The sequence below is a fragment of the Eulemur rufifrons genome, chromosome 2, assembly GCF_041146395.1.
Source record: "Eulemur rufifrons isolate Redbay chromosome 2, OSU_ERuf_1, whole genome shotgun sequence".
Taxonomy (NCBI): Eukaryota; Metazoa; Chordata; class Mammalia; order Primates; family Lemuridae; genus Eulemur; species Eulemur rufifrons.
Genome location: NC_090984.1, coordinates 22681184 through 22692203, shown reverse-complemented (window position 1 = coordinate 22692203; position 11020 = coordinate 22681184). Strand labels below are relative to the sequence as shown.

General features: G+C 57.3%; 1 protein-coding gene across 1 annotated transcript in view; it reads left to right on the top strand.

Moving 5' to 3' along the window:
- The first annotated feature begins 1324 nt into the window (after positions 1–1324).
- The window catches only part of CCDC33 (coiled-coil domain containing 33), a 102345-nt gene continuing 92649 nt past the window's right edge, over positions 1325–11020 (top strand). Inside the window, exons 1-2 of the mRNA XM_069491883.1 lie at positions 1325–1637; positions 2570–2900. Of these exons, the coding sequence (XP_069347984.1) occupies positions 1325–1637; positions 2570–2900 (644 nt within the window). The remainder of the gene's footprint in view (positions 1638–2569; positions 2901–11020) is intronic.

Sequence of the window (11020 nt, the reverse complement as noted above, 5' to 3'; positions counted from 1 at the left end):
GGTGTTAGTGATAGTGGTGATGGTGGTGGTGGTGGTGGTGGTGGTGATGGTGGTGGGGGTGGTGGGGGTGGTGATGGTGGTGGTGGTGGTGGTGGTGGTGATGGTGGTGCTGATGGTGGTGATGGTGGTGGCGGTGGTGGTGATGGTGGTAGTGATGGTGGTGGTGGTGCTGACGGTGGTGGTGGTGGTGGTGCTGATGGTGGTGGTGGTGCTGATGGTGGCAGTAGTGGTGATGGTGGTAGCGATGGTGGTGGTGGTGACGGTGGTGGTGATGCTGCTGGTGGTGATGATGGTGGTGTTAGTGATAGCAGTGATGGTGGTAGTGATGATGGTGATGGTGGTGGTGATGCTGCTGGTGATGCTGATGGTGGTGATGGTGGTGGTGGTGGTGATGGTGGTAGTGATGATGGTGGTGCTGATGGTGGTGATGGTGATGGCGGTGGTGGCGGCGATGGTGGTGGTGGTGGTGGTGATGGTGGTGGTGATGGTGATGGTGGTGGTGGTGGCAATGGTGGTGGTGGTGTTAATGACAGTGGTGATGATAGAGACAGGTATTACTGAGGTGTGTCCAGAATCTCCCATCTCCCACTGGGTCACAACAAGACCCAGGATCGGGGAGAATGGATTCTAGGTTGACAATGCTTTGCTGTGAGAGGCTCTGAGCTCTCTGCAAAGTGAAGCTGTGTCCCATATTGTGAATCCTGATTAAGAAGATAAATTAAGAGCATGCTCCCAAGGAACAAATACTATTTCCCTTCCCTTGAGAAACTCCCACACCCAAGTCAAGAACCCTTGGGAAGGCACAGGCACATGGAGACGGGCTCTCCCGGCAACGGGAGGTTCTGAATACCACATACCTATGTTCTCCCCACACCACAGTCTTTGTCCCTGACCCATTCTAATTTTTTCCATAGAACTTACCATCTTCTAGCATACATTATAGTTTACTTATTTTCAATATTTAGTGTTTATGTTTGTCTGTCTCCACTCGCCTCCCCCTCTGGACCATAAACTTCAGAGGGCAGGAACTTTTGCTTGGTTCACTGCTGTATTCCAAATGCCTAAAATAGTATCTGACACACAGTAGGTGCTCAGTAAATATTTGTTGAAGGAATAAATGCTAAAAGGGAGGGACCAATGGCTGCCTTTGTTCCTGAGTCAGGCCCAGCTTCCTGGCTTGTTACCCGGTTTCTCCTCAAACAAACAGAGAGGGATGGGGAGTGGCCCCGAGCTCCCAGCCTGCAGGCTTTCAGACTGGGCCCAGGTAGGGACTGTGGGCGGGAAGGGGCATGCTCAGCGCGGAGGTCAGTCCCTGACAGTGGCCATGGCCTTCAGGGGGCCCGAGCCCTGGGCCCCTGCTGCATCCCTGATGAGCCAGAGGCTGAAGGTGGAGGAGCAGACACTGGAGCTGGAGTTCGAGGTCTTGCGTGTGGGGTTTAACGAGGGGGGCAGATACGCCCTGCGGCTGTCAGCTGAGAACCCCCTGCAGGCAGGCTCTGGGGCTGGGGTGCAGCTGCGGGTGAATGACGGGGACCCCCTCCCCGCCTGCTCTGCTGTCACTGGTGTCATCGAGCAGCGGGATCCTGGCCAGAGCCTCGCCCTCACCAGGAACAAGTTTATCTTTACTTTGCCCAAAGGTATGAAGTAGGGGTGGGGGTGGGGGGAGAGAAGGGCCCTGGAACTCCTGCCCCAGCCCTGTCAGGGACCCCAGGGAGCCTCAGGGCAACTGCAAGGGGGCAGGGGCAGAGCTCCAGACCGCACCCCAAAGCTCTGCCTATGTGACCTTGGGCAAATGGTGGCCCTCTGTGAGCCCCTGCCTCCTTCAGTGTGACATGGGGACACTGACACTGGTCACATGAGGTAGGGTGAGAAGGAAATGGAAGGCAGATAAGAAAGGGCTTTGTAAATGTAAAAGGCTAAGCACACAGCAGGTTGGGGCCAGTCCTGGGCAGTGGATGTTCCACTGAGTGACATTACACCGAGTGCTTGGCCCTGAGCACCACCTGACTGTGGGTATGGGGGTGGACAGAAACAAGGAGACCTGGCCCTGCCTTCTGGGAGCTTCCATACCAGCTGCAGAGGCAGGGATCCCAAGCAGATAGTAGTTAAGTGAGCTGAAGGGAGCAGAAGACCCATGCCTAGACTGTAAGGCCATCCAGGCAGGCTGCCTGGCGGAGGAGGACATGAAGAACTGAGGAAACCAAATCCTAGGCCTCGGGTGGGCAGAAATCAGGGAAGACTGAATTCATCCCTTGTCTTGGGTGGTGGCAGGACCCCAGACCATGCCACAGGCTAAAAGCCCTCCTCTCCTCAGCCCCTCCCCCTCGGCCCCTCCCCCACCCCACCCCCCACTGTAGGCTTGGACTGGGCCTTGGTAAAGGGAGAGAGTCATGGGTGGGGGCCTGACGGGGGTCACCCACCAGGGAAATCCTAGCCAAGCCTGCCTGGCTTCAACTCAAAGGCCGGGCAGCCCAGGTGTCCCCAGAGCCCTGACTATCCTTGTTTTCCCCCTGGGCAGAGACAGGGAGACCCCAGAGGCCATCTCTGAGCCCCATGTTCCCTCACGCAGGGTTCTGCAAGAACGACGGGCAGCATGACGCTCAGCTGCGGGTGGAGGCGCTGAGGCTGGACGGAGCCTCGGCGCGGACGGTCCAGCGGGTGGGCGAGGCCATCTTCCCCATCTTCCCACGGCCAGACCAACCCCGCACGAACCTCGAGGCGCGAGAGCACGAGGACCTGTACCGCTACTGCGGCAACCTGGCTCTGCTCCGGCCCAGCACGGACCCCACTGCCCGCCACTGCGGGGCCCTGGCCTACAGCGTGGCTTTCCACGTGCACCGGGCCCCTCGGCCTCCCGCCTCTGACTGCCTTCCCGGGGCCGGCCAGCCAGAACTGACGTCATCATTCCCAGAGCCCCAGCTCCCCAGGCTGCAGGTGGGTGCTCTCTGGGTCCCAGCTCAGGTTCTTGGGTCTCCCACGTGACCAGGAGACAGAAGTCTCCTCTATGTGCCCATCTGGCTCCCACCGTGACCAGGAGGGGCTCAGCCTGAGCTCAGGCCCAGGTGCGGGCCCTTATCCGAGGGTCCCCTGCTGTGGCCATGTTCTGCAGTGAGGCAGCATGTCTAGTGGGCCCCACAGCCTGCACAGGTAGAAACTGATAGAACAAGTAGTAGCCTGTGTCACGGGTGGAGAAACTGAGGCCCAAGGATGCTTGATTCCATTTAATGTCAACAGCATTTCCTGGGGACCTAAGTGCATATTAGTGCATAGAATCCAAAGCTAGATCAGACCCTAAGCCCAGGGTATCACATGGCTTGAAGACAGTTGGATACAACATGGGCGTCACCCCACGGTTCTGCAAGGCACTGCTGGAAGGAGAGCTGTGGTGAGGGAGTGTGCTTGTCCTTTTGGTGCCTAGGAATGGCTTCTTGGAAAAGGTGTCATCTGAGATGCATCTTTCCTGCACTCCTTCATTCACTCACTCATCCATTCATCCATCCAGCAGCCCCATGCTAGGTGGGGCTGGTGACCCTGGGCTCTGGGGAGGGTGTTCCGGGACAAGGGTTCACACCAAGCTGGCTGTGGGGAAGGGAAGGTTTGACTGGCAGCAGGAGGACCGGCGAGGCTGGAAGCAGAAGTTTATGACCAAAGGTGGCTGGCCCTCCTGCAGCACCTCTCTGCCACGGTGCACTGGTCTGGCATTGATGTGGAGCCCAGGGGCGCAAGGTGGACTCAGCTGGGCTGGGAGAGGGACCATGGATGGAGAAAGTCAAGGGCATAGTGGCAGAAGAGTGGGGAGGGGTTTGATTCAGGAGGCGATGGGGAAGTGCTGGAGGGGTTTGTGTGGGAGAGACAGCATCCGAGCTGTGCTTCGGGCTGAGCAACGGGGCAGCATGTGCCAGCAGAACCAGAAGGATGACCAGGGACCCAGGGACCGGCTTCTCTTGCCCAGGTCGCTTAGCCTGTTAACATGGCCCACTGTGGCCCCTGTTCATTCATTCATTCATCAGTGGATCAACACGTACCTCTGACCACCTTCTGCACGCCCAGCTCTGTGCTGGGTGCTGAGCTTGTACAATGAGATAGATGTCACCTGGGTTCCTAGGTGACATTCTGTTCCCTCAGACTGCAAGCTCCCTGACTTCAGAGCCTGGGTCCTGGCCTCTCTGCCCTACAGTTTATCCTGGGACTGGCATGCGGGAGGCTAAGGGCTCAGGAGAAGCTGTCCCCTGCTCTCCAGGTCCCAGCATGCCCTGGCTGCCAGAGCCACAGGCCGTGTGGACCGTGCTCTTCAGGCTGCAGTTCTAAATGGGGGTGAGCAGGGGCAGGGCTGCTGGGGGGAGGGGGATTGACGAGATGTCCTCAGCAGCTCTAATTCCTGTTATTTAAAGCCATCATCTCCCCGCCATGCTCCCTCTTAAAGTGTCAGATGTCTGCTTCTAGCAAGACAAGAAAATGACTTTCAAGGGAGAGGAAAATCGCTTCCCTCCTGGCGGGTCAGCAATCACGGCCCTGACAACAGGGCGGAAGTGCAGGGAGCAGACAATGGAGGGGCCTGCAAAGAACACACTGCTCTGCTTCTGCTGCTTCTTCCCTCGGGGAACTCAGTCCTCCCGTGTGGCCTAAGGAAGGCGGGCGCCTTTCCGTGCTGCCACTTGGAGGCTCAAAGACACAGCCGGAAGGACAGCAGCAAGACCAGGCCCTCGGGGAGCAATATTCAGTTCAAGGCCAGGAATGGATTTCTGGGTTCCAGACACAAATGTCTAGGTTCAAGGCCACTTCCTCCAGGAAGCCTCCCCAGCATTGATTTCCTGCCTTCTAAGTTATTCTTGGTCCTGTCTGCACCTGGCATTTCAATAACTGAATCTATGCAATTTAGAATTTTACTGCAGGCTCACAAGTTGTTCTCCAATATGTGGAGGGCGGGTCTCCTTTTTGGTAACCAGAATTGACAATGGTGGAGGTGGGGGCGGTGGGGCCGCAGGGGTAGGGGTGGGTTGGGAGTGTATCCAGAGGCTCAAGAATGAGGAGGGAGCGGGGGCAGGGCTCAGTGTGAGACCAGTCAGGGCTCAGAGCCAACTGCCCTGTGGCCAACTTCAAATCTTAATCACCTTGCTTCTTGGCCATGGCCACCGTGACACAGCCTTAAATGGCCGTGCTAGTGCTGCTCACAGCATTTCCTGAGTCCTGGAGACCCAGGGACTGGAACAATCAAACCTCCTGAGCTAATGTTATTGTAGACAGTGGACACCTTCCCTTCTCCAGCCCTCCAGCTTCCTCCTCGGGGTGCGTGTGGAGAGGCATGTGGAAGGGACTGTCCCCATGAATGTTTCCAGCACGTACAGTTGCAGCCTCCAGGATAGAGTCACTCCCTGGGCCCCCAGCCCATGAATGGGGACACTGGAGTGTGCAGGCAAGGGCTGCAGAGGGAGTGTCCTGTATGGAGGGTAACCGGCGGTGGGCGGCGCCCTTTCCCAGGCACAGCGTGCTTCCTTTCCAGGTAGAGCTTCACCAGACTCATCCTACCCCGACACCGCCTCCTGTCGCCTCCCGGCAGGTTTGAGACCATATGGCTATACCACCCCAGCACCCCAAGCCCCTTCTCCCTCCAGGGTAAGGGGGAGCTCGGCAGACCAGAATGAGAGTGGCCTGTCCAGTGCTGGGCAGAGTGGGTCCCTGAGGGTGAGGAAAGCAGGAAGGGGTGGCCCAAAGTCTGGATGAAAGGCTGGACTCTTTTAAGGGCACCTGATGCCTCCTGGAGGGATTGGGGAGGGCAGGGGAGGCCACAACAGCTCTGGGCCTAGGCCAGGACCCTCCAGCCCTGCAGACACCTCACCCCCTCTCCAAGAGATCCCTGAAGATTTAACGGTGACGACCTCCCACAGGCAGAGGGAAACTTTGGGCTGGAAATTCCCAGGGATAAAATTTCTGGAAACATAAATTTAAAAATTCATTACTTGCAGCTCTGGGAGTCATCCCGGGGGCTCCCTCACTAGAGGGGCTGGAGGCCCCTCCAGCTTGGCTCAGAGCTCTGGGCTCCAGGTGGAGCCTGGAGGAGGAGGAGGAGCGGGAGGAGGGAGAGGAGGGGGAGGAACATGGTGGGCCCCCTCCCCCAGCACTTACCTCTTCCAACAATCACAGTTTTGTTTCATGGAAATTGTTCCGTTTCCCAGGAGCTTTTTAAATGATGCTTTCAAGGTTTTTTTTTTTTTTTTTCTCTATTCCTTCCGTTTAAAACACCTTTTTTTTTTCTTGCCCTGAAGGGGGAAAAAAAAGAGAAGAAAAAGCTAATAAAGCAATCACCAAATGCTGAGCACCTGGCTCCAGGCCTGTGGATTCTGACTGTGGATTTGGCTCCAACAGGCTGGGGGCTTTCATTAAGGAGAAGTAGGGGGGGAAGGAGAGCAGTGGGCCGCGGAGCTGCTCTTAGTGGCTTGCCCAGCATCCCCTCTGCCCCTTCCCTAACCCCTGTCTCCACGTCCCTCTCACTCTGCCCCTCCCCCTCCCCGTGTGTCTCTGGTCCCGGTTCTGGCTGGAGCTCTGGGCCCTCACTCTCCCAGCCCCAGGCATCCTCCTGCCCTTGGGCCCAGGCTCTGAGTCCTCACTCCCCCGCCCTCGCCCTGCTTTTAAATTCATTACGCCTTTTATTGCTGGCTATTGCGTATGCTGTTTCTATTGCCCTGGAGACTGGAGTGGTTCAAGCGGGAAAGGCACGCAATGTGGATTTCATTAACTTTACTCTTTACTGCCCATTTCATCTTGGGGGGATACGTGAGGGAGGGCTGGCCTGGCTGGGGGAGCGGGGCTCTCTTTGTCCATGCCCCTTCAGCTCAGTGCCAGACCCTGAGGTCGGCTGGCTTCCCCTGTCCTGGGAAGCTCCCCCTCTGCTGCTCCGCCCACTCTCCTGGGGGAGGGGGATGTCACCGGCCCATTTTACAGGTGGAGAAACAGAGGATCTGGAAGGCAACGCTTGGGCTGCTACCGATAATGTGGTAGGAGATGGGGATGCTGAGAACAGCTTAGACCAGGACCGCCAGACCCCTCCCGGGCTGATGTCCCAGTCCCTTAGCGCTGGGACCCCAGCGTCGCCCCTCCTCCTCCTTTCCTGCGCTCCATCAAATACGGAGGACTGGAGGCAGGTCAGCTCCTCCTTGCAAATGAGGCAGTTTTATGGGCTTTAGAAAAACACTGCAATTGTTCCCTCAATTACCCTGGAGCGGATTGAATATATTAATCTCTCTCTTAACTCCAGTTAGAGACTCGCCGCCACCCCTCCCCCAGCCACCAGCGCCCCCTCCACAGGCACGTGCCAGGGATTGACTCCCAGCCCCCACCCTCCAGGCCGGGGCCCTGAGTGGGTCCGTCCAGGCAGCATGCTTCTGCTGAGGCTGTGCCTACCGTGCATGCACGCACACACATGCACGCACACACATGCACACACTCTCGCTCTGCAGACGGCTGCTGTACATTTCTCTATCAATGTTCATTGATTTCCTCCTTTGCCACTATTTGGAAGAGACTTTTCCTCGAGTAAACGCAATCATGGGGCTCCCCTCCCCAAATAGAGGGCAGGAGGGGTGGGAGGGGGACTGGGTGGCTCCCCCTTCTGCTCCTGTGACAACTGCCTCCAGCTTAAACACACTCTGCCCCGGGCAGCTGAGCCCCGTTAAAAGCTACCTGAGGTTTCCCTTTGTAGCTCAGTTTTCTTTTATTCCAGAGAACAAAGGCACTGTCAAGGCGTTCTCCGTTCTCTGAGAGAGCGCTGTCACCCACGCAGGGAGGGGCGCAGACCGTCACAATGGAGGAGAGCAGAGGTGCGGCAGGCAGGTGCTGGCCCTGGGGAGGGTGGGGTGGAGGGCGCCCCTCCCCCACCCTGTCAGGAAGAGAGGACGGGGCTAAATGCACCACAGTTGCCCTGCAGGGCCCCCGCTGGCTCCTCATCCTCGTCCTCCGTGGAGTGCACTGAAACGCTTTCTGCCCACCAGGCCCTGGGCATCATGGATGGTACCCAAAGAAACACATCTGGGGAGTCCCATGCTTATGTCCTTGCCCAAGCCTATCCCTCCACTCCCACCCTGCCTGACTTCCAAGTCATCCGTATGTGCCTTTGGAGACCTATTGACATAGATGCCTGGAACTCAGCGGGTGGAGTATGGAGAGAATTGGGATTCAGCCAGTTCAGGATGAGAGGCGGGCTGGGCTCTGGCATTTATTTAGAAGCTATTTGACCTTGCGCAGGTTTTATAACGTCCCTTCGCCTCTACTTCTGCATCTATGAAATGGGGAAGAGAAATTCCTGTGTCCTTTGTTGCTGGGAAGATTAAATGAGCTAGTGTACAGTTAGCCCTGCCCTGCAGGAAGTGCTTGGTAAATTCTCGCTGTTCCAGCAGTGAGTTGGGATGTCTGTGTTGGGCAAGGAGGCTGCGTCTGAGCCTCAGTTTCTGCACCTGGAGAATCGGGCTGCTCCTTCTCGCCCAGCCGGTCTCTCAGGGGAAGGGTGTTAGGAACTTGTGAGTCTCCCTGTCTCTGGGCCCAGATACCAGGTTGCAGTGGGGAGAAGGCTGGCCCAGCCTGGGTGCTAGTCTGGGAAGAGGCTCCATTAGCAGATTGTTGTAACCGAACACACCAGATGGCCCTGCTGCCCTCCCCCAGCTCTGCCTTCCCCCACCCCAGCCAGGGGCTGCCGCTGACTCACACCTCCCGGAGGCTTGTGTGTGTGTGTGTGTGTGTGTGTGTGTGATATGTGCGTGGTGTGGGGGGAGATGGGGGGAAGGGGGTGTCTGTCTCTGTTGTCCTTCCAGCCAGCCGAGGCCCAGCCCCAATGAGATGAGCGGCTGATGGGCTCAAGGGCGGGGACATGTGGTGGCCTTCTCATCTCCAGAAATGACCTTTGCGGTGAAAGAAGTGGGGACGAGGTGCAAGAGGTCCCAGTTATGGTGGCCGTTTCTGGTCCTTACAGCCCTGGAGGGGGGAAGGGGGCGTGCCCCCATCCTGAGCACAGCTGCCCTCATGGACACGCAGACACACGGGAACACACATGCATGCACACACACGGACACAGAGCACACATCGCAAAGACGTGTTCACAGGGAGGAGCACACCTGCCAGCACGCGTCACCCGACAGACCCCCACCACCTTGGGACCCTTCATCGCTGTACAGACCCCCCCAAGGGCAGCCTCCACCAGGTGAGAAAGAGGCTTGGGCACACAGCCTGTGCGAGGTATGCGGTGAGAGTAAAACCCCATCTTTTCACACATTAACTGCCGTGTGAGTTGTATTTAATTCACACAGTTTTGAGCCCGCGGCCTTGTGAAGCATATGTAACTCACACGTCTCTTCACCTTGGGAGCTGCAAGAACTATTTTTCAAGTTGCATGTAACTCACACACAGAAAACAATAGAAAAAAAACACAAATTTCCCATTAAATTAGAAAGGATCCTTTCGTTTTCAAAGTTTTTATTCTATTTTCATAATAAAACACCATGGTCCCAAGGAAAAAAAATTTTTTTCTAGTGTGGCAGTCAATGTGTTAATATAAGCCAAAAAGCAGGGGGCAGGGCAGGAAGGCCCAGGGATGGTGGCCTGTCGGGGTCCCAGGGCTGGTTCTGAGGAGTCCTGGGGCCAGCAGGGACCAGCCCTCCCCGACAGATGGAAGATGGCGGGTGGGAAGTCCTTCCTCCGTCTGGACCTGATGGCTCGCCTTGGGCGCCAGTGGTCTGACCTCCCCCAGCCTAGAGTGGCTATCATTCATTCAGTTTCCTAAGCAGTACACTAGGTTGCTGTGTGCCCAGCCCTCTGGGAGCTGCCAGGCTGGGCAGGGAGAGGAAGCAGGAGGAGTCGGGGAACTTGACTTTGCAAGCTGACTGTGGAGGAAGTGGCGGGCACAAGCTGGGTGGCCATGAAGCACTCAGCCTGCTGGAGGGAAACAGCTCTGGCCGGCAGTCAGCAGTCGACAGTCGGAAGACTTTGGTTTAGAATCTCATTTCCCAGTTGCACGGAGAGAGTCTCTTACCCCCTGGGCCCCAAATTCCTCATCTGTATATTGGGCAGAGTGGTACCTCCCGACAGGGGAGTTATGAGGCTCAGGTGAGGAAGGGGTGGGAAACCGCCTGGTGCTTAAAATCTACAAATGTCAGGGAGAGCGCTGATCCCTGCCTGGAAGGCGGGGTGGGATGCCAACGGAGATCAGCGGGAGGGGGTTTCAAGTGCAGAGGACAGTGTGAGCAAGATGTGGAAGCCAGAACGTGGAGGGTGCGAGGGACAAGCAAGGGGGGGAAAGCAGGAGTGGAGAGAGGAGGAGGTTTGTGGGACGGGGGAGCTGCAGGGGGTGCCGAGAGGACAGGCTGCCAGCTTCATCTTGGCAGCCCCCGAGCTCTCAGCTACCCCCTCTTTAGCTGAGGCTGCTGTGGGCCAGGTTGGCAAAGGCAGAGGTCGTAGCACACTCGGCAGCCTGCAAAGCCCACAGGGGCATCACACTGGTCTTGGGAGGTGGGCGGGGTAGGCTCGATAGAGTCCGTTTTCTGGAGCGGGAAACTGATCCCTGAGAGGAGGTGGATGACTGGCCCCGGACGGTCGACAGCAAATCTGCTGGAGCCCGGGTCTCCGCTGTACGCTCTGGTCTTTCTGATCCAGCAGTCGGCACACAGGGGACATGACTGGCACCGCCCTTCCCCAGGGAGCCCCACACTCTGCAAGCTGTTCTTAGCCCATCTGAATACAGCACTAATGCCGGGCTTCTGGGCACGGTGACAGGATCGTGGGGAAGCAACTTGGGGGAGCAGATTTCTTCCTGGTGGCCCCATGTCACATGAAGTCTAGCCAAGCCAGGTTACTTGGTATTAAGCTGACCCCAGCGAAGAGTGCTCACCGCACTGGGTGTTTTGGGAGCAAGGCTGGGGCTGGGCTTGGGGCTGGGCTTGGGGCTGGGGTTGGGACTGTCAATGGCTGAGTCCCAGGGCAAACCCCTGGCCCACTGTAGATGGCTGATGACACTTGGGAAAAAGTGTTCTACAAATAT